General features: G+C 34.9%; 2 protein-coding genes across 2 annotated transcripts; one reads left to right on the top strand and one right to left on the bottom strand.

Annotated features, from left to right (window-relative positions):
* Positions 1–7: 7 nt before the first annotated feature.
* LOC109087015 (gamma-tubulin complex component 2-like) lies at positions 8–12,892 on the bottom strand. The gene is made up of 18 exons (XM_042767266.1): positions 12,745–12,892; positions 12,297–12,467; positions 12,095–12,223; positions 11,775–11,951; positions 11,239–11,398; positions 9,772–9,979; positions 9,350–9,549; positions 8,309–8,498; positions 7,785–7,930; positions 7,347–7,527; positions 5,598–5,778; positions 4,295–4,467; positions 3,918–4,046; positions 3,721–3,841; positions 2,985–3,128; positions 1,334–1,462; positions 523–686; positions 8–328 (listed from the first exon to the last, which is right to left on the bottom strand). Exons 2-18 carry the CDS (start codon positions 12,444–12,446, stop codon positions 253–255), a joined length of 2,658 nt encoding a protein of 885 aa, XP_042623200.1. The 5' UTR covers positions 12,447–12,467; positions 12,745–12,892; the 3' UTR covers positions 8–252.
* A 5,737-nt stretch (positions 12,893–18,629) lies between these two features.
* On the top strand, positions 18,630–20,679 carry LOC109053211 (QRFP-like peptide receptor). The gene has a single exon (XM_019070639.2). It carries the CDS (start codon positions 18,652–18,654, stop codon positions 19,924–19,926), a length of 1,275 nt encoding a protein of 424 aa, XP_018926184.2. The 5' UTR covers positions 18,630–18,651; the 3' UTR covers positions 19,927–20,679.
* The last annotated feature ends 7,309 nt before the right edge of the window (positions 20,680–27,988 follow it).

Raw genomic sequence — 27,988 nt, 5'->3', positions numbered from 1 at the left:
CAGTGAACAAAGCAAACTTTTTCCTTTATTATATTGCGTTTTCAGTCAGGTGGAATTCATTAAATTGGAACAAGACCATTACATACATTTCCAGCAGAGAGGAGAAAATGATCAAACAAGACTTAGTGATAATTTCTTAAGTGCTTTATGTTACAGCACCATGTAATATTACTACATATTTTTGTGAAAAAAGCGACAACAAATCAGCACACTGAACACTTTAAAAACAATTGAATTTTATAATGGATGATTCTACGCAGCAGTTTTCTGGCTTCTCTCAATGGCCATTTTCTCCAATCTCTCCGTGTAGAAGCCATTGAAGTCCAGCCTATAAAAAGAGGTCTCATTATTCATAGCACCTCTGTTGAGAAGACTGAATTTTAATGAGGGTTGTATAAGCTCTTCAAAAGTACGAGATTTCAAAAGCACATTTTTATTGTCACTGCTCGGGCAGTTTAAATCGGTAAGCACTAATATATGCACTGAGGAAAATTTTAATGAAAGTTTCTTTTCACAACCCACCTGTAGATGATGTTAATCATGCTGTGTTCACAGTCATTGGTGCTGTAAATGCTGAGCTTATCCAAGAGGTCCAGCAATAAGGTGCTGAAGTTACTGTCAAACTTGCTGATGGTCGCCTCAAACCCAGAGTCGGACTGGAGGGCATCTACATGCTCAGCTATGAACTGAGATCGAGACAAATAGATGTTATAAAATATAATTATTTGTGGGGTTTTTTAATCTTTTGATGGATTATGGTGTTAGTGATTACACATCCTGTTTTTAAAGTGCCTCTTTAGTTTCAGTATTGTAAAATAATTGATTCAATGCCAATAGACTTTCACACTTTCACACAGTAATACCAGTAAATTACCGTAAAATTATCAGAACGACTTTACCGTTAAATACAAAAATGCCCTGTTCACACAGACAACTCTTTTCCGTCTTTTTACCAGTAAAGCACCATTCACACATCGGTTTCAACCTGTGACATCATCAACCAGAAATGACCTCTAAATGGCTGCGCCAGCGTCAAAATGTTATGATTGGCCCAGAACCATTGAATTCTGAATTTCAATGGCTCTGGATCGGTCGAGAGTAAACGTCTTCCATTAGTGTGTTCTGAACTTGTACGTGCTCATACTGGTAATCTTCATTCTGCGTTCACACAGAGCATATTACTGGTAATGTTACAACTTCTCATAACTGTAAATTGCCAGAAGGAATTTACAGGTATGTTTGAAAAGGTCCTGTTCACACATGATCTCTTAACGGTAATTTACTGGTTATTTACCAGTAAAGTCTGTATGTGTGAATGGGGCTAATGACTCACTTTAGAGGTCAGCCTTTTTTTCTCTGCCTCTTCTGTCCGCTCAGCCGAGGTTGAAGAGCCCTCCATAGTGGCGTTCCCAAAAGTCAGCCGCTTCATCTCACTGTCTATCCTCATGCTATGAGTGAACCGCTGCAAAACAATCAAAATAAACACTCCAGTATGAGCATGACTTAACAGGAAATCTTCATTATGAAATAACAGCAAATTTATGCTTTTCACAACATGCACAATCCCGTTATAGTGACCCCCAGAGACGAACAATAAACTATATAATTTAATATATAAAATATTAAAACAATATATACATATACTATATACTGTATATACTGTACTACAATTATGTACTCTACCGTTTGAAAGTTTGGGGTCAGTAAATTTTAAAGAAATTTATATATCACTACTGGTCAAAAGTTTGGTATCAGAACGATTTTTAATGTTTTTTTACAAGAGTTTCTTATGCTTATCAAGGCTGCATTTATTTGATCAAAAATACAGAAAAAAATTAATATTATGATTTTTTTTTCTATTTCTGTTTTTCTATTTTAATATGCATTAAAATCTAATTTATTCCTGTGATGCAAAGCTTAAATTTCAGCATCATTACAAGTCTTCAGTGTCACATGATCCTTCAGAGATCTTATCAGTGCTGGAAACAGCTGTGCTGCTTAATATTTTTTTGGAACCTGTGATACTTTTTTCAAGATTCTTTTATGAATAAAAAGTTAAAAAGAAGAGCATTTATTTAAAACAGAAATATTTTCTACAAATATAAACTACAGTTCAAAAGTTTGGGGTCAGTACATTTTTCTTCTTTCTTTTTTTTGAAAGAAATTAAACCTTTTATTCAGTAAGGATGTGTTAAATTTTTAAGAAGTGATAGCAAAGATTTACATCGTTAGAAAAGGATTATATTTTGAATAAATGCTCCAAAAAAATTATCCAAGTTTCCAAAAAAATATTTTGCAGCACAACTGTTGCCAACATTGATAATTCTAATAATAAATCAGCATATTAGAATGATTTCTTAAGGATCATGTGACACTTTATACTGGAATAATGGCTGATGGAAATTCATTTTTGTATCAAATAAATAAATTATATTTTAAAGGATATTAAAATAGAAACCATTATTTTATATTGTAATAACATTTTGCAAGATTGTGTTTTTCTTCTGTATTTTTAATCAAATATAAATATATATATCACAGTGTATAGCAAGGATGCATTGAACAGAAGTAAAAACAACTGACAGTAAAGACATTCATATGTTACAAAAGAATTCTATTTCAAATTTAGAATTTTGTATTCTTCAAAGAAAACATGTATTATGGTCTCCACAAAAATATTAAGCAGTACAACGGTTTTCAGCATTGATAATAATAAATGCTTTTATTGCTTGAGCAGCAAATCAGCATATTAGAATGATTTCTGAAAGGATCATGTGACACTAAAACTGGAGTAATGATGATGCTAAAAATTTAGCTTTACCATCACAGGAATAAATGACATTTTTAAATACATTAAAATAGAAAACAGTTCACAATTTTACTGTTATTTTTGAGCAAATAAATACATCTTTAGTGATCATAAGAGACTTGAAAACATCGTACCGCCGACCCCACAATTTTCTCAGTAATGTTTGTACTTTTACCTGCATGCAGTTGGTGAACATGACACAGACAGACATGAGCTTGGAGAAGATGCGGAGCAGCTCAGGGTTGGTGAGCATACAGTCCTTCAGACAGTTATCCAGGAAGCTGGTGTGATGACACAGGACATCATCAATGTTGGAAGCCTAAAAAAAAAAAAAAGACAAGCAAATTAAGAATGCACTGTGAATTAATTCAAACTCTGTTTGTGCTCAGCCAGATATCGATTATTTCATTACAGCCTGATTTCAATAGTTTGAGAGAAACATGATCATTTTCCTTAAATTCAAACCAATAATGGAAACAAATTAGGAATTTTAATGGAATTATGTAAGCACTCCAGCATTATATACAGTATAAACATATATACTCTATGTATATGTCAAATATATTATATATATGTAAAATATCATATATTACATTTTATATATTTGTTCAGTTTTAAATGAATGAATATTTTATTAATTTTTATTATCATTATTTATTTATTTAGAATTAATCAGCAACCAAAATTTCTGAATCATGATAGCCATATAATGAAGCAATTTATTATTTAAAGTTTAATTGGGCAAAAGGATACATGTGCATGAAAGTGTTGATAAATCTGAAGAATGAAGATAAATCTGACTTAAATCCCATTAAATGTATTATATAAAAGAATTGCTTGTTCTAAGCTCATGAGCCAAAATTAAGCATAAAGCTGTGTTTTTATTTTTTATTTTTATTTCATTGACTCACAGATTTCAGGTTGTTCTCCATGATGTGCCATGTGGGCTCATTAACCTCAAACATCATGTAGTACTGAATGTTCTGCACAAAGTTGAGCATCCGTTGTCTTAAGGCAAAGGCAGCAGCAAACCTACAATATACAAGAGCTACTTAATAAGGTGCTCAGCTGAAGATACACTGTCTAAGGTCAAAATACATGATCTCACCATTTAGCAGAGTGCAGTGAATATTGCTTAGATGCTTTATTGCTGATCCACACATTACAGAGCAGCCTCTCCACGTGCTTGCAGTAGAACATGTGCCTGAACAGCATCTGGTATCTTGTCAGGGCTTTTCTGTACAACAGAGCATCGTGTTAAAGGAGTAGTTCATTCTAAAGATGTGGTCACAATACTTTTCAGTAAAAGCAAAAAAAAGGTCCATCTGTCAATAGTGTTGCAATGTAATTGTGTGAGTAATAGTGTGTAACTTGCAACATTTTTGATGGTAAATGATGTATGACAAAACTATTTCTTCAAAAAGCACAGGGTCATAGTTACAATATGAAATAAAATCTATACAGCCATACAGAAAAGCTGAGTACCGGTTGATTATGAGTGAAAGTGGCCACTTGACGATGTAGTCAAAAGAGAAAGCCTCCAGGCCACTAAGTGACACTTCTGTGGGCTCTGCATTAATGATGGCTTTCTCCTGCTTGGTGTCTATAGCGAGGACGCGCAACAGCTGGGTGATAACATCATGGGGCATCAGGTCAATCTGGAAGAGAACAATAATATTAAATAATGCATTTTCAGTAGGGCTGGGAACCGAGAACCGGTTCTGTTTTTTGAAAAGAACCGGAACCGTGAGCAATTTCTAAGTTTTGGTTCCGAAAACGGTTCTGGTGCGACACGTGACCAAGCACTGTGAGCAGCCTTGTGCTGGTGTTCTGACGATTCGGCATTTCCCGTAAAGGATGTCACAGACCTTTAATTGCCTCTTTAATTAGTTGGCACATTGTTTCTATTCATTGTTGAATTTTGACATGGCCAACCGTTAAATTAGGTTGACAGTGAATAATAAACAGTATTGAGCATCGAGTAGTTGAGTATTGTGCATTTTTCCATACCACTATTCTTTTAATAGGTGTTTAATGATTTTAATGGAACCGGAATCGGAAAATTTCTAACGATTTCCAACCCTAATTTTCAGTGACGACCCGCTGCCTATTTTTGAGCAACTGCACATCATTTTCCATTCATTAAGAAGACTCTCATCCACCTTCCAAATGATACAACCATTTAGATGGGTGACAAAGATTTTCACACATAAAATGTTAAACTGGTAGATTAAATTTTCATTTGCTGGTTTTCTGCGGTTTGTAATTAGAAATGTGATTTTTGATGTGAAATGTGAAAATCCAGGTTTGCAGTGCTTGTTTGTTGGGCTGCACAATTTGGCCAATATGTTGAGATTATATTATGTTAATATTATTATAAAAGAAACAACTAAATAAAAAAAGAAATATTAAAACAGTAATATTTCACTGTAAAATATCAAAATCAACTAATTAAGAAAATACTGCAAACACAGACAGATAATGAGTTGCTCTTGTATAAAAACAGTGCCACGCTTCACTCTGAAACCTGCATCTTATATATTTATTTACAGTTATTAAATAGCAGCCTTTGTGATTTGCAATATTCATGATTTCAGCTTTATTTTTGGCTGTCTTTAGGCAAAAGATGAAACAGAACAACAATTTGTTTTTCATTTGGATTTCTACTTTAAAAGCAATTGCTCAACACCTGAAATCTAGACGGTTCTGCAGGATGCACAAACATACTGCACATATTACGAAGTGCTACTGCTGAAGTAATTGTTGAGAAGACAGATGCGCACTCAACCTTTAAATCATCTTTGAAGGGGTCTGTGTTGGCAGTGCTCATCCTCAAGGCCAGCTCCAGCAGGGCCTCCAGCCGTGGAGGAATGATGTCATCAACCGGCTTCTTCAGTTCTTCCTCCGTTAGGTCCATAAAATGCACGAAAAAGTCTCCTTTATCCATTAAGAAGTAATGTTTGATTGATCTGTACCACAAAATGATAAAAATAAGGTTATATTGAGATATTGAGTTCACAGTTGTTGAATAAAACCAAATAATCTTTCAGATCAGGGGTCTCCAAACTCGGTCCTGGAGGGCCAGTGTCCTGTAAAGTTTAGCTCCAGCCCTCCTCAAACACACCTGAACCAGCTAATCAAGGTCTTACGAGGTATGCTAGTTACTTCCAGGCAGGTGTGTTGAGGCAAGTTAGAGCTAAACTCTGCAGGACGCTGTGTTCTCATTATCTTCAAAAACTGTATTTTTAATGACACCTGAGAGGTTTGTGTCCCTGAATTGAAAGTTCATATTACAAAAACTGGCAATTCAAAAAGTTCATACAAACATTTATTTCTTCATCGGAACAGATTTGGAGAAATTTAGCATTCCTCTGCAGTGAATGGATGCTGTCAGAATAAGAGTCCAAAAAGCTGATAAAAACATCATAACTCCAGTCAATCAATTAATGTCTTGTGAAGTGAAAAGCTGCATGTTTTGTTTGTAAGAAACAAATCCATCATTAAGGCACTTTAACTTTAAATACTCACTTCTGGCCATAATCCATTGACATATTTAGTTAGATTTTAAATCCAGATTTATTTATTTATACATATTAACTGCTTTGGATCATTTTCAACAGTGCTCGATCTGTGCATATTTCTCTCCTGTTTCAGACTAGATGACGTTTTCATTGGAGAAATCAATATTATGAATAGTAAACTTTATTTAGCCAGTAGCAAGTTTGAAGTTTGAAACAGGTTACAAACATATTAATGATGATTTTATTTATTACGAACACATGACTACACCGGGTGAACTATACCTTTAAATCTGTTCATCATATAAAGCAATCATGTCTCTTCAGAAGATTTGAATGAACTCATTCAATTTATATGGACTGTTTACTATGCCTTTACAATCCTTTTAAACTGTCAAAATTTGATTATATGGATTTTAAATGTTTTGTACATAAATTAAAATCTTGCGTTTTGAATGACATGAGGGTGAATAAGTGATATCAGAAGTTAACATAAACACCCACGGCCTGCTGTAGTACTAACAAAAAAAATCATGATCCTAACCTTTATCTCCATGAGAAAATCTCAGTTAGCCAGACAGTGATTCATCTTTTCTGATTCATTAAAATATTGGTGTCTGGAACACTGAGAGTTGTCAAAAGCTTAGCTTAAAGATGTGCTACAAATGAAGAGTGCTCATAAACGGCACCATTGGCTCAGATTACTCACATACCTGACAGCAGATTATTATGTCTGATTCTCAGTGAGACAGGAACGGTTACCATGTTATGTATACTGACTTTATTTGAAAGCAAAGCAAATAAAATTGTATTGTATTATATTCTTCCTAATTACAAAATCATTTGTAAATTTAAACTGACATTAGATTTTTTGTTTATTAGGGTCTAAATACATTTAAACACTGAGACATACATTTTCTGTAAAATGACATTGAAACAATATGTATTGTTAAAAGCGCTTGACTTGATTTGGCAGGACTGTAGGAAACATAATACAATTTCAAACCTTCAAGTTTTACCTCAGACGTGAAACAAGCTCCTTTTCCTCCATCAAGAAGTCGAGCAGAACCTTACTGGCGTAGTAATATGCTTTTTCGATCTGCTCCACATACGCTCTCTCTTTAAGCGTGTAGAGAACCTCTTTAGCATCAGGACAGGTTACGTCACGGCCGCACTCTCGCACAACATTCAGATACTTGCCTGAAATGAGAAAGAAGTTAGGACTGGTTATGAAAATCATGCATTTAGCCACTCTGTTCTTTCCAGCTGGGCATTAAAATCATTAGAAATATTAGAAATTTGAACATGTTTACCAATGCTTTCTAGTAGCATCTTGTGTATCCTATGCTATATATTCTCTACATAAGCAGCTGCCTTCTTCTGATGCCTCAAATTATGTCTAAATACAAAAATGCTGTCTGAAACTGAGCTGAGTTTCATAAGTGAAAATGCCTCACCTGTGTTTAATATCTTATCTGCCATTTTCTGAAGGAATGATGGGATCCTGTGCTGGACAATAGTGTATCTCTGATCCCAGTACTTGTCATTATAATCCTCCTGAATCTTCTCTTTTTGCAGCTCATGCTCCTCAACCATGAATTCACTATTTAAAAAATAAAATAAAAATAAAAACAGTACTTGATGAAGGGATTCATTGTGTATATATATATATATATATATATATATATATATATATATATATATATATATATATATATATATATATATATATATATAATTAAATACAAACTAAACACAAATTTCAAAAAGTGGCACTTTCATACATAGCTTTTTAATGTCCTCTAATGTTTCTGGATATACACAATATGTTATGTATAGAATATGTTTAAGGGCAATTCATACTGAAAAGCAAAATATTATTAACAGTTAAAAAAAATTCAAATTTAAAAATCTATTTTAAAAAGCATCCACAAGGGTACCAAATGGCTTACAACCCTATGAGCCAGGGGTTGCATTCTACCTGTATGGGTCTTTAATGATGCCCCTATAGATCCACTTCTCAAGTATTTCAAAGTAGGGGACGCTGGCTGCTTTGGTCAGATATAGGCAGAGCTCTTGAGCCTGGCTGTCTCCGGTGTAATTGAAGGTACGATCATGAAGCAGGCTGAGGGTCGAGCCACCCATACACTCACCCTTGTCAACAGAAGTGGCTACATAAAAGACACCAGGGAAAAAGCACATGAGCATGAGCATGTCAACAATGTCCCCCCCGAAACACAATTTCTGGTACCAAGGCCCCCTTTAGAAATACAAATATTTGCTCTGGCACTTACTCTGTGTCAGCATTAAAACATGCTAGCAACATGCTCCAACATACTAGAAACAAGCTAACACCATGATACATGACGCTAGCAACGTGCTGAATCTAGCAACAATGTTAATATGTAAACAATGTGTTAAAGCATGCCAACAGCATTAAAACATTTTATAACATTTTAGATACATACTAGCAACATCCTAAAACATGATAGAAACATGTTAGCAATTGGCTAAAGCATGCTAGCAACATGCAAAAACATTTTAGTTTTAGAAACAGGTTAGTGGCATGCTAATTCATTCTAACAATGTGCAAAAATGGCATTAATAATACATTATATTTGTTAGCATCATGTTAAAACATGCTAGACACATGTGAGAATGTGAAAATAAACATAGTAAAAAATGCTAGCAAAAATCAGCCATCAATGTTTAACTAGCTATCTGAATGCTTTTAATTCTACATCTATGTAACCATCACACTTTAAAACCTTATTTAAACTTTCAGATAAGGCTTTGTCAAGCATCATTATCATTATTTGTCCTGACAAACTTCTCTAGTGGACCAGAAGGCTGTTGCAACTAATTAAAGTTAAAGAATTAAGAACTAGCTATCCATGAACATGAAAAATATACTTTGACTCAAAATATTTTTATAGCCAAATTAACTTATTACTCCTGTTGACACTTCCAAAGTGCTAAGTGCTGCTCCTATAAGAGTAGCCACATGTTTTGACAGCTTTACCAATGGAGGCCAGGATTTCCATGGTACGCATGGTGGGCTGAATGTAGAACCAGAGCTTCTGCAGGGAGAGCGTGCCCTGTCTGTGGAGATGCTCCAGCTGGGTCACCAGGATGAGATATTCCTTCATCAGAGTCCTCATGGCCGCAGTCAAGGCATGATTCACTTGACCGTACTCAAACGACGACTTCTCCTCTGTAAAGCTGGACATAGAACATTCAAATTTCTTGCAAGAAATTTACACGAGTCTCAGATAACATGTGAGCAAGCCAGGCAAAAAAAAATTAAATATCAATGCTTTTCATAAAATGATTTCACAGGGCCAATAAAAGCCCTCTGACATTAATACCAAGCCAAAATCAGTGAAATAATTCATTTCAAACCCTGATGATGTAAGCACATGACTAATCATACTGTTCACTGACCGTGTGATAGTGGAGTAACAGGACGCCACCGGTAATATCCGGTTGACCAGCTCTTTGATGGACATGTCGAGGGAAGGATCTACTATGAAAGAGCGGCTCTGTCTGCCGAGCACAGGCTGAGCTGTGATGTCTCTCCCATCCACACCAATCAACACATACAGCAGGTCCTCAACCAGAGCTTGTTCCTGTGCAGCCAGCGGCATTGTACCTGTAATAACACACGTTTAAATCACTATTAAATCAATACTGACAGCTCAATTTTTTTAATTCAATTTCACAGTGTTTATTATGAATGATTTATCCATGCACATCTTTTTTTTTCTTTTTTTTTTAATTCATCTGTAATCTTCATTATCTTTCATTTTAAAAAATTTAACTTGCCCTCCCCATCATAACGATATCTGTTCTTTGATGACATGTTCACTGGCACAAGGGCGGGACAATAATCTATTCTGTCCAGCAAGAAGTGAGCCCCCTTGAAATCTCCGCAATAAGCAAAACAACATTTCAATCAATTCCACATTAACAAAGTCAAGTCCCATCCTTCATTTTTTTCTCATTCAAGAAACCATTTTACTCAGGTATGTCACAATAGGAAAGAAACAATGATTGCAACTTTCAATTACATTTGGCACCTATTGCTTCTTCAAATAGTATAGATGAAATTAAAGGGATACTCCACCCCAAAATGAAAATTGTGTCATTAATCACTTACCCCCATGTCATCCCAAACCCGTAAAAGCTCCGTTCATCTTCAGAACACAATTTAAGATATTTTGGATGAAAACCGGGAGGCCTGTGACTGTCCCATAGACTGACAAGTAAATAATAGTGTCAAGGTCCAGAAAAGGTATGAAAGTCGTCGTTACACTTTTGGTAAGTGAAGAAAGCAAAAACTTTATTCAACAATTCCTTTGTCAACAGTCTCCTCTGTCTCTCTCCATATCACAGTATGCTGTGTATGCTCTTCTGGATCATCCACGCCACAAGGATGCGCTGTTTCTACATGTATTTAGCTTTGATTTGAAAGAAAACAGTGCATCATTGTGGAATAAATTGTTGAATAAAGTCGTTATTTTTTTTTTTCTTCACTTACAAAAAGTGTTCCTGTCGCTTCATATAACCCAGATTGCACGTGTGATGGCAGATGGAGTATTCTGACGATGACTTTCATACTTTTTATGGACCTTGACACTGTTATTTACTTGGCAGTCTATGGGACAGTTACAGGCTTCAAGGTTTTCATCCAAAATATCTTAAATTGTGTTCTGAAGATGAACGGAGCTTTTACGGTTTCGGAACAACATGGGGGTAAGTGATTAATGACAAAATTTTCATTTTGGGGTGGAGTATCCCTTTAAAAGTATTCATATTTCTTCATAATCTCTCAAAGTGAACAATTGCTTTAGCTCTGTAACAATTCCCTATTCATCTACGGCTCTGATTTTGGAAAGCCCTGCTACATACCAATAGCCACCACGGGATCTCCCACAGGGGTGGGGCTAGTGACGAAATCCCCAATCAGCGCAGGCCTGTCATACACCCAGTTTGGAAACACAGGGTTCGGCTGAGTGGGGTTCTTCTTGTTATGTCGGTCTCTCAGCATTTTACGGATGACCTCAGAAGACTGTGAGGAAAAACAAAATTATCATAAACTGATGCAATATACAGAATTCAGGACTGGCTTACTTAAATCATGTTCATTAATGAATGCAAAAAAATAACAGTGTACACTGTGTTTCAAATTTTTATGCAAAGGACATATCAGTAAGTTTTCAGTTTGCAAAAGCTGTGCAAAATGCTTTATCCCTTCCGAGTATGGTGTATTTGTGATTGTATGTTGTGATCTGTAATTGTATATTGTCACTAGTTGACTTTGTGCTAACTGCTTAGGGACTATGGCCGTAAATATTTAAATTTTTGATTTAATACTGATGTTCATGTGCATTGTCCCTATTAAATAAACAAACAGATTAATATCACTTTCCGTTTCCTCACACTACCTGAGGCACATTGGAGCTGGCCGTGACATTTCCCAGCTTTTTCCTCAGTTCCTCCAGTTCTTGCATGGACATTTTGCTGCTGGTTGCAGGAATGCTGTATGACGTGGTGGTGCTGGATGCCGCGTTTGCAGACATTTCCGATCTCTCTTTTGCATTCTGCTGCAAGAACTTCAAAGTCTGAAGAGCACAAGCATGTTCATGTTTATCACAAATCCCTAATATCAAAAGAAATAATGAAGACACTAACAAACGTATGAGTTTAGGGGGAAATTATGTGAACTTCTCGTTTGGAAATGAATAACGAGTTTCATTAAACCTACCTCTTTATCCTCAGTGAGTTTGGAAAGCAGGTACACCAGTGGATCAAGGTTGCGTGCATTCTTTGACTTCAGTTCGTCATATTTCCTTAAGAAGTCTTCAGGTGTTTTGGAGTGTTCTGCCATTTTGACCTGTAAGTCATGGGAAATGAGTCTCCTGCTTTCAGAATACATGTAATGGGAGATAAAACACATGTGTGTTCACCTTAGCACTGTGTGCAGATACTGTAGTGGTCACATAAGGAGTCCTGTTCTTCTGCAGCAAATCAATGTAAACCTCAGCACCATCTCCTCCTCGGACATTAAGAAGCCCGAGAAGTTCATTAACATCATGATGAATCCTGAATTCACTCATGACTTCAGATGAAATCAGAAGCTGAAATCAGAAAGCGTCACCAGTGAGAAACGAGAGCAAGCTCCATGAATGAATAAATAGATAACGACACTAGATCTAGATCACTAAATTTGCTGACAGATGAACGCCAAAGCCACGAATATTCTGTACGCCAAAGTGACACTAAAAAAAACACCCCGACGATTTGTTATTATTTATGTAACGTTACAGCTAGCCATCGGCCCGTTTGCATTTATAGATATTGCATGATGAAATAAAACGCCTTGTTTACCTATAATTATAGACTTTGTTATTTTACCTTGTAGAAGTCTAATTAGTTCGTCTGAATAAGACGAAGAGCATCTGTTGATAAAACACAAGAGAATGACAACACCAAACTAACAGGAAGTCAGAAACTACACATTTGTAAATGTCCGCCAAAAGGCGTTTCTATTATTTCTTTTCAAAATAAAGGTCCTTGCCTCATAACCGTCCTACTAGCAAATGAGAATCTATTTCCCCTTTCTCTTTTATATATATATATATATATATATAAAAGCAGAAAATTATACCCGTACAATCGGTACAACACGTATTTTTAATTTATTATCCAAGTGCATATTTGTTACATTTGTAAAATGTTTTGATTTAGATTTGTTTAATAACAATACTACTATAGTACTAGGCCTACTACTACTAAAAGTAAAAGTAAAATAATAATAATAATAATAAATATTATTATTATTTGTATTATTATTATATGAAATAATTAGTTATCAGAGATAGTCACACACACTTCCAGGGGCCAGTTGCATAAACTTGGCCCCTTAACTAAGATTGTGTCTTAACAACTAGCCTAAACAATTGCAGTTACCAAGGGGAAATTATTCATATTTTTCAGATTTACATTAGGGCAACCGACTTTATGATCAGTCTATTAGACAAATAATAATAATAATAATAATAATAATAATGATATATATGAGAAATAACTTGTCAGACTAGTCTAAACATTTTATGCAACTGTGTTAATGTTTAGTATGCCTTTTGGAGCGACAAAATTAATTAATTAAAGGGATACTCCACCCCAAAATGAAAATTTTGTCATTAATCACTTACCCCCATGTCGTTCCAAACCCGCAAAAGCTCAGTTCATCTTCGGAACACGATTTAAGATATTTTGGATGAAAACCGGGAGGCCTGTGACTGTCCCATAGACTGCCAAATAAATAACAGTGTCATGGTCCAGAAAAGGTATCAAATACTCCATCTGCCATCAGACGTGCAATCTGGGTTTTATGAAGCGACAGGAACACTTTTTGTAAGTGAAGAAAACAAAAATAACGACTTTATTCAACAATTCCTTTGTCAACAGTCTCCTCTGTGTCTCTCCATATCACTATATGCTGTGTATGCTCTTCTGTACCATCCACGCCACAAGGATGCGCTGTTTCTACATGTATTTAGCTTTGACTTGAAAGAAAACCGCACATCCTTGCGGCATCCTTTTCTGGACCTTGACACTGTTATTTACTTGGGTTTGAGTGTAATTCTGTAATTTGAGTTTGCTATGAATAGAACTCTGTGGTGATTATCAGAGATGTGGGTGAAGATGGCACATGACTTTTAGGCATCTTTTAGGCATCTTGTCTATTACGGGGCAGCTGTGGCCTAACGGTGAGAGATTTGGACTTGTAACCAGAAGGTCGCAGGTTCGAGTCTCGGTGCTGGCAGGAGTTGTAGGTGGGAGGGAGTGAATGAACAGCGCGCTTTTCCACCCTCAATACCCATGGCTGAAGTGCCCTTGAGCAAGGCACTGAACCCCCAGTTGCTCCCCGGGCGCTGGATCTATAGCTGCCCACTGCTCCGGGTGTGTGTTCACGGTGTGTTCACTTCTCACTGCTGTGTGTGTACACTTGGATGGGTTAAATGCAGAGCACCAATTTCGAGTATGGGTCACCATACTTGACAAATGTCACGACTTTCACTTTTTTTTATTATCTCTATGAAATGAAAAATGTATACCCATCAAAAGCAAATCCAGAAGATTTTGTCACTCTGGCCTTCCCACCAATCCCAGTCAGCTCTCAGTTTGCACTCTGCTGTAGAGAACGCAGATGTTTCAAGGCGGAAGATTACTCATGTCAGTGGTTCTCTTCTAAGTCTTCCAGTAGCAGAGCACAGCTTGCCAGGGTGATAAGCACAATAAATGACTCACCATTAAAGGTATGGTGGTGAAAAACCAAGTGCCATCTCACCAATCTAATCCAAATATCTTGTGGCGCTTTCAAATAAAACCTCTGAAGAATAATGTGTGAAAGAAGCAGGTGGTGAATGAAAAATAGAGAGGGTGGCTTTCTCAAGCCACAAATAATCTTGAAACTGTCAGTGGATGGTGAAAGAACTAAAGTGCTGGCTGCTGTTGGTTTATGGTTTGAGGTCACAAGTCTGGGCAATGAGACCATCTGCAGAGATAAAACCTGATCAGTCAAGACTTCTAAAACAGGAAATAACAGCATTTAATTTCACATGACCCTCTTGACTGCTGTAGATTGTGCTGCTCTCTGCTGCATGGTTTAACAGAATGACACTCCCACACTGCTTGACATATAATTAGGTTTTTGACATTGTGTAGCATAAAGATGCATGACAAATTTGCATTAGTTTTGAGGGACTGTTTTGCATGCATGTTCAAAATCAGTCAGTTAGGCTTTTTATTTCATGATTTATTTTCTTTTTTCTTTTTTTTTATACATCTTTCTCTCCCATTAAAAATGTCTTGTTCTAACAGTTTTTGTTGTTGTTGTTGTTTTGCACTTTTGCACTATTTTAGAACTATTTTAAAACTTATCTCATACTTTCATTATAGTTGTACAATAATTGCATTGGCAGCAAACTTTTCTAGAACAAAAAATCATGGCCGTATCACTGGACAGATACTGTTACAAACTTTCTGAACATTATGTCAATTATGTCCATTTTATCAGTTATTATATTTGTGTGTGTGTGTAAAGTTAAGTCAACATTAGTTAATACATTAAGTATCACAAATTAACAATAAATTATTTTACAGCATTCATTTATTCTTTTTTTGTTAATGTTAATTCATTATACATTTTAACATGTTATCATGTATATTTTATGAATAACATAATTAAAAATAAACAGTTGCATGTATTTACATATTTATAAATTACCATTATATATATTTTTTTAAATTTTATTGTTGTTCATTGTTTTTTAAGGTACCTAATTCATAAATACAGGTCTGTGAGGAAAACTACCAGTACCTTTTCAATTTTTCTACATTTTATTCTTACAGTGCAAATTGAAATGTTTTCATTTTCATTTCACGATTTTACCGTAATCCCTCACATTGCTGTATGCAGTGAATGCTGCTTTAATAACATAAATGGAAAAATGACAGGAAATTGCCTCAAACAAGTTTAATGAAGTCATTTAGACAGTGATAAAAACATGATTTGTCAAGCATGACACTTCTATTATTAATAGCAGCAGCAGAACACAATAAGACAGCAAATTAAACATCTGAGAAAAATGATCACTGTGACCAATAAAATGCAATGAGCTTATTAAGTGGGGACAAACTACAGCACTGCAGTGCATTTAGATCAGGCATTGCTTTGTGAAGTAGGTAAAGTGATAAATATGTGGGCTATTTGTTGCATCAGATGTGCTGGAAATTGTCAAATGAATGCATTTGCAAGACGGTGACTCTCAAATCACATCATTTGCCTTCCTATCAACCTTACTCATGCAATGTTCTTCTAGTGTCTGATATGATGATCAAATCGTTATTAGTTTTCTTATTAGTCATGCTGTAGGTTGGAGCTGTCAGCATGATGTGAATTAGTGAATTAAAACACTTTGACAGCAGGCCTGTTATGTAAGTCTGTTCATCAGTGTTGCTTGGTGGATTGGAACACAATGTGTTAGCTTTGAGGTGTGTGAAGAAGAAAAAATCTTAACAATTGCAAAGGCATAAGGCAAATGCACATTCATTTTATATTCATCATACAGTATAAAAAATGTAGCAGAATAGAAACAGAATTTTTTTTTAGAACACATGACTGTAACGTGGCCTTGAGTGGTTTATTGCTTTTATAAACGGTGGCAACAGCGATAATGATAAAAGACACAAATGTATAATAGATAATTAAATTTATTCATAATAAACGATTCTTCTGCCAAAAGATATAGCTCATTGGCCGCCAACTGCAGCTGTTTATAGCAACGGCTTATAACTTGACTAATGCAATCAGATTTTATACACAAAACTATTCATTTTATAACATGTTTTCATGTTTCATAAGTAGCTCTTTTAAATGTGCTGGAAATATCATACCTGGAAAACTAATGTAAAAAGGCAGGCAGCTGACTGGCCTGATTTGATGACCTAATATTGATTTGGCCCTATTTAACCATTCATTTAGTCAATAACAAAGCCAGTTAATTTAGATGTTACCACTAACTGCAGAGCATCTTTGATATAAAGACATTGTGTATGTTAATCTGAAAACATTAATGAATCAATGTGGATTGGTAAATGATGTCTGGGGGAATACTGTATGTGTTTAAGACAGAAAATACATTTTCATGATCTTGTGTATTATACATTTCTACCATTGGTAAGTACCATTAGAGACAGATGTGAGAAAGAGCTTTCCTGGAGCATTTCAGTCCTTATTAGTGCAACTGAAGCAAACAATCAACTATGGGTGGCAAGGCACTTGATCAAAAGATCTCCGGGATAAAGTTGTGGACAGGCACAAGTCAGGAGATGGACACAAAAAAAATTCAATGCCTAGAAGCACAGTGAAGTCTATTAGTAAGAAATGGAAGGTGTTTGGTACAACGCAGACCCTCCCTGGATCAGGATGTCACTTCAAACTGGATGAAAGTTCCAGGAGGAAACTGATCAGAGAGGCTCAGTTGGGCATTTAAGATGCTGTCACATCCTGCAACCTCATCATTTGCATTTTGTCACTCAGTCACACCAAAAATACACAATGATGGACTTACAGGCATCATAGGATTATGAAATCACAGTGTTTCTCTATAGGACTTGGTCCTCATTACACTATTTTCTGTTTCTATTTAGTTTAAAGTATTTATGTGCAATGTCAGTTGTCTTTTATTAATGTATTCTGCTAATAACTGTAGAGTACTGTCATTTTTGCTACAATTTCACTTCATTTTCAAAGCATGGTTCTTCATGGAACCCTACAAAAAGGCTTCTGCTATTACAAGCTGAAGATATATATATATATATATATATATATATATATATATATATTTATTGCTAAGTGCTATAACAAGTCTCAGTTAGCTTAAACGCAGTACACGTAGCAAGGGCTTTTAAATACTATAATAAATAAAAAGAAATAGAAAAAGAATAGAGCAAGCTAGTGTTAGAGGTCTTTTTTTATAATTGTATAAAAAATGAAAAAGAAAATAGGATACAAAAAGATTAGAAAGGTAGTTAGATTTGTTTTAATAGAATTAGAATAGTGAGTGCAAAATTTAAAAGGTCAAATAAAGATGGAAGATATATCTTTATTTGACCTTTTAAATTTTGCACTCACTATTCTAATTCTATATATATATATATATATATATATATATATATATATATATATATAAGTATGCATAAGGTATCCAAGTATGTCAGTAGATAGATAGATAGATAGACTTAGACAGGCAGACAGCCAGAGAGATGGACAAATTGCTGCACTCTTTGATTATTTATATATATAACTCTGCACATATGCATGTTATATCTACACCGGCATCTGAAATGTATGTTTTTTGAAGTATGTTTTATCAAAGCATGTTGATAGATTAACTAAAAACATTTTATTTTATTAATTGTCGAATCATTGTCTTGAATGAATATTTATGAATGTTTATATTTTAGTCTGTACTGAATTATATAGAATATATATTTATATACACTGTAATTTAAACTGAAAACGTGCATTAGACAACAGCATGTGAAATGTGATAGATAGAAGTCGTACAGTGAAGCTGCACTCTAGAATATTTTAATTACACGCGTCATTATATGAGATTTAACAAATTATGGAATATTTAAGTTTTTTTTTTCTTCGGTGAATCATTGCTCTTTTATCATATTCCTGAGGGTGGGGGTGTAATGGAGATCCTCAAGAAGCGGACGGTCAGATGAAACGCGTACAGAGGAAACATGAACACCTCGAGCTTTTACAGCACATTCGGACGCTTCTTTCCAAACAACTTCTCTCTTTGGGAGCATCTCCAGAAGAACTGGACTACTCGTGACCTGACGCCTTTCTCCATCGACTTTCTGTTTGCGGGACATGAACCGGACACTATAGTTTTAATGGTGATGTACGTGATCTCTTTCGTGACCGGACTGGTGGGGAATATCATGGCTCTGTGGGTCCTGACGCGCCGCAGGAATCGCTTATCTGGAGCTTCAGCCACCAGGAGACTCCTGGTCAACCTGGCGGTGTGCGACATGATGGTGGTGTGTGTCTGCATGCCGGTTAACTTAGGACATCAGGTGTATAACGCCTGGGTGTTTGGAGACTTTCTGTGTCGAGCTGTGCCGTTCGTTCAGGCGGTGTCAGTCTCTGCGAGCGTTCTGAGTCTGGCCGTGATCAGTTTGAACAGATACTACAGCGTCCACAGTCCACTCCACGCCAGGTCTTTCTTCACGGCCAGCAGAATGATATGCATGATAGCTGTGGTGTGGGTAGTATCTTCTGCGCTATGTTTGCCGTTATTTTTCATGAACACAACTAAGACGCTTTCCCTTCTAGACGGGCTGCATACAGTGACCGTGTGCGTGGAAAGCTGGTCTAAAGTCAAACTGCGCCAGGGTTACAACTTTTTACTCTTCTGCGCGTTGTATGGATTCCCGGTGGTCTTTAACCTAATCATTTGCTTCCTGACCGGTTGGAAATTGAGTAGAGGAGGCACAGCATCAGTATCAGATCCTAACCAGCTCGCGCTGACCTCTTCCACATCGCGCCTGAAAACGCGCAAGAGGATCGCCAAAATGGTCTTTGCGCTCGTGCTGCTCTTCACCTTCTCCTGGCTGCCACTCTACGCCGTGGACATCTGGATCGATTCCAACATCCCCAGCTCTCCTGATCGAAACGACGAACTGAGCAACGTTGAGCATCATTGGCTTCTCCAGAGCAGACCTTTTGCGCAATGGCTGGGTCTCACCAACTCATCCCTCAATCCCCTCTGCTACTGCTTTGTTGGAAACTTGTACAGATCTGCCAAAAGGTTTAGAGAAAGCTACAGAGAGAAGATGTCATCTGTCTTGAGCCTGACCAATAAATCTTCAATGAGAAATTCTGCGTCTAAAATCCAGCCGCGCAACTCTGGCTCGTCCAGGAGATTTGCGTCGGAAAGACGGAGCTACACTGTTTTCAAGCTGACCAGAAGTAAAAGCTTGTCTTCGACTACCGTGTGTGAGAGTATTTGACTTGGGGAGCATGACAGACAGACTGCAAACGAAAAAGGAAATGTCAATATGATGATGCTTTCTAATAACTTTCATTGATAAGTCATTATCAGACATTATATGCTGCTTAATAGAGTTGTACATTTCAGTCTAAATATATATTTTTCATTGTTTGTCTGAATGCTACAGGAAACAATAACATCTATTTTGCATCTATTTATTAATTGCATTTTTTATTATTAAATACATTTTTTCATTCAAAATATTTTCAGCATAATTTGAATGAAAAGATGAACTAAAAAAGAGTCCCTTTTTTTCAATGTCGACTTTTAATGCAAAATTTATTGATCAAAGTTATTATAAAGTATGTTATTAGAACGTAAAAAAGTGATTATAATGTAAATTATATATTTATCTTGCCTATTTTGTCGTTTTCTTTTGTTTTAGTTTCAGTTAAATAGACGAATACCAGATTTGTAAGGAAATCAGTTCATATGAGTGGAAAATTGTGGTCCGGTTTATGGGGACAAACCAAGAGTGTGTGGCTCAAGTCAAGATTAATGGTACCACTGAGAGGCTTTAGCCCTGATATGTGGTTGTCTGTTATTCCCACCAACTCCTCCTCGGCAGAAATCTGAAGACCTCTAAATAAGAAATATTCCTACTGTTATAAATTTTGACTGTATCACCGCACCACGTTTACAGTCTTTCTGAAAACTTAAGTCATAAAAAAATTACAAATTCAGTGACAAATTAGGGTTATATATATATATATATATATATATATATATATATATATATATATATATATATATATATATATATTAAAACATAATACTATTTTCCAGTGTTCAAGAAAATTAATCGGTTGCAGATTAATGGATTTATATTCTATTTAATTTCCTTATTCTACTAGTGTGACTACAGATGATAATTTGTTGTCATTAAGCCTGAGCACAGATGTACACTATCTCAGTGAATAGTAACCTTGTAATTTTGACAAACACATCTCTATAATTTTCTTTGCAATTATATTAATTTCATATTAATCTTGTGTGCCATTCTAAGATTATCCTCAAGTGCAAAAGATTTTCTGTGAATGAAGAGGTGGTCTGTGCAAGGCTATATTTCAGAAACTATAATTATGCCAGCTTTGCGTCATTGACTGAAAACTGACTGTGCATAATTTGCTTAGAAATTAATCTAGGCAAGATAGAGGTACATTATAAGTGAGTGCTGATTGTTGTAAATTTGACATAATCATCACTTTAGATGCTGATACTATTGTAAATACCCAAATAAGCCACGCAATGCTCTGGATTTAATTCATTTAGAAACTTTACTATTCAATTTTCAATTAACCAGTAAACTGCCACCATAATATTGTGTCTCACATTGATAAAAGGATATGTAATAGTCTCTGCCTTGCAAAGCAGAAGAATGCTGTGCTTAAATGTAGAAACATTGCATTTGAATAATGTGTTGTCTCATTCATAAAAATAAATAAATACATTTCAAAGCTCATCCAAAGCACACACACACACACACACACACACACACACACACACACACACACACAAAACAACTCTAAAAAAAATCGATATTTTTTGCAAATATTACAGGTTTTTTTCTCTTGCATTCGTATTGAATAGCCCTGATGCATTATCACTATTTACATTTTTAACTGTTTATAGCAGTGAAAAAAGAGTGGCTAAGACCTCTGTATTGCTCTAAAAGATCTCAAGATGTGATTACATTTATTTAAACTTAATGTCTAGCACAAATGGGCTCCTGTCAGTCACTGAAAACAAAATTATGTAGTGCCTCTGTCAATGAGCTTGTGTCGTCAACAGTTCAATCTTGTTTCAAAGCAAAAGGAATATCTGGGACAAAAACATGTCATTTTCGTGTGGTTTTAAAAGAGTAATTCGAAGTCTTATATTAAAACAATTACTGCAGCTTAATAATTCACACCTGATGTAGTGAATGTATGCCACAATATGTAATATTTTGGGCTGTTCATGTTCATAGACAGTCTAAGAATAATCAGAAATTTCCTGCAATAAACAAAGCCATTGTTATTCAGTGCAGTAGTTGATTGCTGCCACATTCTGCTTTGTATTTTGAGGATGGAAGGAGAAACTTGAGCACACTCAATAAATTATTGTTTGCTTTTTCATCAGACTTTTGAAGCTATCCATCTGTAAAACAAGAAATGGACTTCCTACCTCATATCTCTTCAGCACAGATTCTAATTTAATGTGTCAGTCCACCCAATGGGTTCTTTTCAAAGGTCCTTTTTTTAATATCTGATCAGTTTAATTGCCCACCTAAAATGGAATGAAGTGATTTGTAGGAATGTCTTCAACAACAACACAAAAGACTTTTGAGCCCTCTTTATTTCTTCGATCATTAATGAATTGTAGCAACTGACCAGCTAAAGGGCAACATAAAAGAGGGTACAATGACGCTAAAGGAATAGTTCACACTAAAATGAAAATTTGCTGGAAATATATTTACCTTGAGGACATCCAAGATGTAGGTGAGTTTGTTTCTTCATTGGAACAGATTTGGAAAAATGAAGTAGGCCTCCTACAGCAGTTGCCTACCAATGGATCCTCTGCAGTGAATGGGTGCCTTCAGAATGAGAGTCCAAACAGCTGCTTAAAACATCACAATAATCCACAAGTAGTCAACACAGTCCATCGATTAACATCTCGTGAAGCGAAAAGCTCTGTGTTTGTAAGAAACAAATCCATTATTTAGACATTTTAACTTTAAACCATCATTTTTGGTCAAAATACCACACTACAGAGTCAATGGTATATAATAAAATTTGTGTGAAGAGAAATAAAAATGAAGCTTGTTTTTATGTTATGTATGTAAATATAAAGGTGGCAAAAGGCTATTGTGATAGAGTCAAAAGTTATTTCTATAAAAATAAAAATATTGTCTTGTTTATTGCTTGCAGTAACTTTAAAGGGATAGTTCATCCAAAAATTAAAATTTGATGTTTATCTGCTTACCCCCAGGGCATCCAAGATGTAGGTGACTTTGTTTCTTCAGTAGAACACAAACAAAGATTTTTAATACAAACCGTTGCAGCCTGTCATTCTTATAATGTAAGTGGATGGGAATCAAGGCTAAAACATACATAAAACTAAAAAAGCAACATACACGAACAAAACCAAATTAAACCCTGCAGCTCGTGACGATACATTGATGTGTAAAGACACAAAGCGATCGGTCTGTGCAAGAAACTGAACAGTATTTATATAATTTTTTACCTCTGATTCACGCAGTGTCCAAACTGTTAGAACGTCTTCTTCTTCTTGCTTTATAACGGATCACAGACGTATAAGTTCATTACCGCCACCTACCTCTCAAGTGGACCATTGACACTCTATCTACAATATCAGTTAGGAGTGTCAATGGTCCAATGTTTTTTTTTTTAGTTTTATTGTATGTTTCAGCCGTGATTCCCATCGACTTACATTATAAGACTGACAGACTGCAACGGTTTGTGTTAAAAATCTTTGTTTGTGTTCTACTGAAGAAACAAAGTCACCTACATCTTGCATGCCCTGGGGGTAAACAGATAAAGATCAAATTTTAATTTTTGGGTGAACTATCTCTTTAAGGAACGGGTCAGTTTTAAAGAATAGTGATAGGTGTTTATGAAATAGCACAGCTATATTCACAACAGAATGCATTTTAATCTCTTTTCCCCATTTTGAAAGTCACCGTGTGTTTCCTCTTTTCTTTAATTTATTTTCGTTCCACTTTTCTCGATCTATCCATGATAATTGCATAGCTTTATTGCAACAATAATAATTGGAAAGGGTGTCTAAACACGGGACTTAAGAGTAATTAAGCCAAAAAGAGGTGCATAGTTTATGCTAATTTAACCTGAGAGCTGTAATCAACCGTAACAGAGTCGGAATCATTTGCAAAGAGCTGCACAGAAGCAGGAGAATGAGGTTTATGACACAAAGGAGTAGATTTGCATGTAAATGTGAGTTTAATAGTAAAAGTCAGGCACATTTACATAATTGCAAACTATAATTTTGTGCAATGCTTATTCAATTTTACCGTGATTATGTTATTATGCCTTTGCCTCCTGAATGTATTTCAAGTTAGCCTTATTTTTGACCTGAATACTTCACTTCTTTTTATACTTTAAAAGTTTATTTTGCTATGAAAATAACTCCCAGAAATATACTGAGGTCTATTCCCACTGAAATGCTTTAAATACAAAGGAATTTAATACAAATGATTCTTTCATCACTGCAATAATTTCTTCCGCATTCTAATTTTAGAACAGACATGTGTCGTTTTTTCATTGTCATTTCATTCATTTTTAGGTGAACTATCCCTTTAAGTACATTTATGTCTTTTATTTCATTAATATTATATTTGCAAGTATATTTTATTAAGAATGATTTGAAGTGAAGCTATATTTGCTGGTAGCAACACTTAATATACACTTCGTACAAATGTAACCTTATATGTTGATTTAAAATCCATAGACATGCTACCATAATTCTGTGTAGGCTTTTAGCAAAAATATTAGCCTAACAAGAGAAGAAAAATAGTTTATATTCTCACATGTTGTGAAAAGAAACTGTAATATGATACAGGCCAGTTATATTTTACATTACAATACTTTGTGTGACCATGTGTGTGTGATTCCATGTTTTTTTAGGAGAGGCAATAAGTATAGCTTCTCTGGTTTGTAGGCTAAATCCTCAAGACTGCAGCTTTGGAAGTCTTTGCCCATCTGTGGAGAATGTGATGTCCTTTTAATCCCGCTGTCAGGCGCACAGGGTCCAGGCCAAGCTGGGAAAAGACTCCCAAAATTCTAGTCTCCATAACACACCACATGACAAGCAAATCAGGAAGTATCCTTAAATATATCATCTCACTGGATGGTTTTTTGGTTGAGCAAGGCAAGCCAGCAATGACCACTATCTGAGGAAGGTAAATGATGTCGATAGAATCATTTCATTTAATTTCATTTAAAACTTCTGTTAGTGGTAGCCTACCTGGAGATTAATCTGCATATACTTACAAACCCATAATTCCAAATCATCAAGGACTCCCTTAATTTTAGACCACCTTTACATAAAATAAATAATAATAATAAATAAATAAATTACTTTGGGTGACAAGGGATCCATTAAACTGCAAGTAATTCTAGAAACAAAGCAGTTGGAAAAAAATTTATAGAAATTATAAAAAAAAACAAAAAACATTTAATATTGAAGAATTCCAAGTGGCTGTATTGCCTTAACTGTTTGCTCACATTTCCACAACATATTTCAAACCAGCAATAAAAACGGCCAAGGAAGGCAAAGAAGATTCAAAATTGTGAAAAACGTACGCGTAATGTTTAATAATAATAATACATGTTATATTCATATGAATATTTAAAAGATGTACATTTAGCCTATTAGACTGAAGCAGGTTTACTTGATCATCCATGCATCAAAATTATGTTAAAATGCAAATATCAGTCTTGTAGGAACGTTTATTTGTAGGACTATCATATTGCATTGCATTGTTTTGCACCCCACAATTAAAGTTACTTTGATAATAAAATTAAGCATTTAAATATCAGTTTCTGGGAGATACAGAGTGACATCTGATATATGTGTATTTTATATAAGTTATCTGATAGGCCTAAAAGATCTCAATTATTTTTACATTACAAATCTAAATTTTGCCCATGTAAATGTCAAATGTGCATCAATTTTGTTCAGTTTAGACCGCTGAATAAAATGTAGGTGTTTTTTTTTCCTTCTGTAAGAGCTCCACATTCTCACTATATCATATGAGAAATGTAACCATAACAAATATGACAAAATATAAAACACCTATGCACACTTTTTTTTATTTTAGATTTTATGTTTTTACATTTTTTTGTGTTTACTTTTATGAGATAAATTTTGTGTATGGTTGCCTCTAGATGTCTGAAGTAAAATGTGGCTCCTGAAGTAAACCCAGTTGAGAAGCACTGATCTAAAGTGCTAACATACTGGCTGTGAAATAAATACACACTGCTCTTGTGAGCGGAGTGAAACAGGCTTGAGAACAAACACTTCCTCTGTGACAGTTCTGTGGTGCCACAGAGGATGATCAATAGAGTCTGAAATTATATAAAAGAACTACTAAAACAGCATCTGAACAGCAGTGCCAACACTAATGCCATTGTTTGTTTGTTTTTAGCATCACTGAGATACTTTAATTTTTTTTTAAATAGTTAGATTTTTTTTTTTTTTGTATTTTGCATTTGAATTTTTTTACATTTTCAGTTATGTTGTTGTGTTTTCCACTTGTATTAGAATGTATATATATATATATATATATATATATATATATATATATCTATCTATATATATATATATATACACATACATATATATATAAAATTCAAATTTTATTTTAGTGCATCAATACCTTATTTCAAGTAAAAAATGTTTTTTTTTTTTATTTTTTTTTTATTTTTTTTTTAGTTAACTATAATAACCCTAGCTCACATAAATATACTTCAGCTTGGGAGAGCTCTTATTACTCACTGTGCCTTCTGAAAGGATCATTTCCATCTGCCGTAATATGATGTATCATCATTTATATTTTTGACATCAGCAGGATTTGTGTGTAAGATGGACTGCCCCTTAAAAAGGACCATTTGTCTTCTACAGCTTGTTAAACAGATTTGTCTCTTGTTTTTTTTTTTTTTTTTTTTTTTTTTTTTTGTGTGTGTGTGTGTGTGTGTAAAAAGATGACACATTCTACATTTAATGAGTCAGTGAATCACAAAAGCAACCTTTATGAACTCCAGCTGCAATTTCATGCTAATTATTGCAATTTGGGAAATTGAAAAAAATCCAAGGTTCCGGCAAAGACACTGACTGAAAGGGAGATTTAATAAAAACAATTTGAAAAGCATTTATTGACAGCATAGCTACTCAAGAATTCATAGCTTGAATGAAATGAAATTTTATTATAACAATGCTGGTGCAAACTATAAGACATACATACATACATACTCTAAAATTGCAGACTATTTCTATACTCTTCTACCATTTTAGGGTAAGCAAAGGGTTGTTTACATAGGATATTTAATGTATTTCATATTATTTAGGCACTTATAGGCTATAGTTTGACAAGATTCTAATTCAACATGCCACTGGAAGTCAATCTAACTTAACATTTTCTTAGAATGATATTGTTTATTTCTTACTCAACAATTCATCAGGCTCTTATTGATTGAATCTATTCTATGCCATCTCTTGGAATATCTGAAGGCCAGGTGTGTCACTCATCATTGGAATCATTTTTACACATGCTATTGATTCTGACTTGTATTTGCTCTTGTAAATGTACCATATTTCTTAACTGTAGCATTTGTTATAGTAGGGCTAGCCTATTAATTATTACCAGGCCAATCAGTGTTCAAACTGGGGGGGGGGGCTGGTGTTCAAACTGGGGGGGGGGGGGGGGGGGGGGGGCCTGTTTTTTTAATAAAAATTTTAATATATAATATATAAAATGAAGTTTCGAGTGCTGTATTAAATGTAAAAATATAGATCCTTCAACATAGTCTTGCAAACAGCAAAACATATCAAGCAATTTTAAATGAAGAGACAAAATAAAAAGTCTAGCAAACTAACTAAATAACTTAATAAATATGTGCATTGTGAATTAATGTGCAATGCATGTAAGAGGTTTTATGGCTGAATGAGACACATACAGTAGGCCTATTGCAGTAATATTTTATGTGTCTCTGAACTGTCCTCTAGTGGTTGTGATATGCAAGTGCAATAGAAGTTTGATGATCAATTTTCATTTTATAGCTAAGCTGAGGACAGGCGCGCTGGAAGCTGTTTCATGCGGGGGGGGGCTGAGGGCTGGGTTGGAAAATATGTGACGTCATTATGTTGTGACTGACGACATGAAATTTCTCTACTAGTCTTCTCCCCTGGCGTGATTGTTACTGTTTTATACACAAAAATTGTACTTGATGTACTTGTACTTTGATGTTTAATAAAAATAAATAAATAAAAAAAAAAATTAAAAA

Source organism: Cyprinus carpio, chromosome A12 (genome assembly GCF_018340385.1).
Source record: "Cyprinus carpio isolate SPL01 chromosome A12, ASM1834038v1, whole genome shotgun sequence".
Classification (NCBI taxonomy): Eukaryota; Metazoa; Chordata; class Actinopteri; order Cypriniformes; family Cyprinidae; genus Cyprinus; species Cyprinus carpio.
Note: the sequence above shows the minus strand (reverse complement) of the source record. Positions and strands in the feature narration are given on the sequence as shown.

What these genes read in the sequence shown, in the direction of transcription:
- LOC109087015 (XM_042767266.1), bottom strand. Translation starts at nt 12,446, where the DNA reads ATGAGTGAATTCAGGATTCATCATGATGTTAATGAACTTCTCGGGCTT. An exon ending in ATCATTAAAGACCCATACAG is followed by an intron (nt 7,931 to 8,308) that starts GTAGAATGCAAC and finishes TTTTTTAAATAG; the next exon opens with TGAATTCATGGTTGAGGAGC. An exon ending in AGATAAGATATTAAACACAG is followed by an intron (nt 7,528 to 7,784) that starts GTGAGGCATTTT and finishes TTCTCATTTCAG; the next exon opens with GCAAGTATCTGAATGTTGTG.
- LOC109053211 (XM_019070639.2), top strand. Translation starts at nt 18,652, where the DNA reads ATGAACACCTCGAGCTTTTACAGCACATTCGGACGCTTCTTTCCAAAC.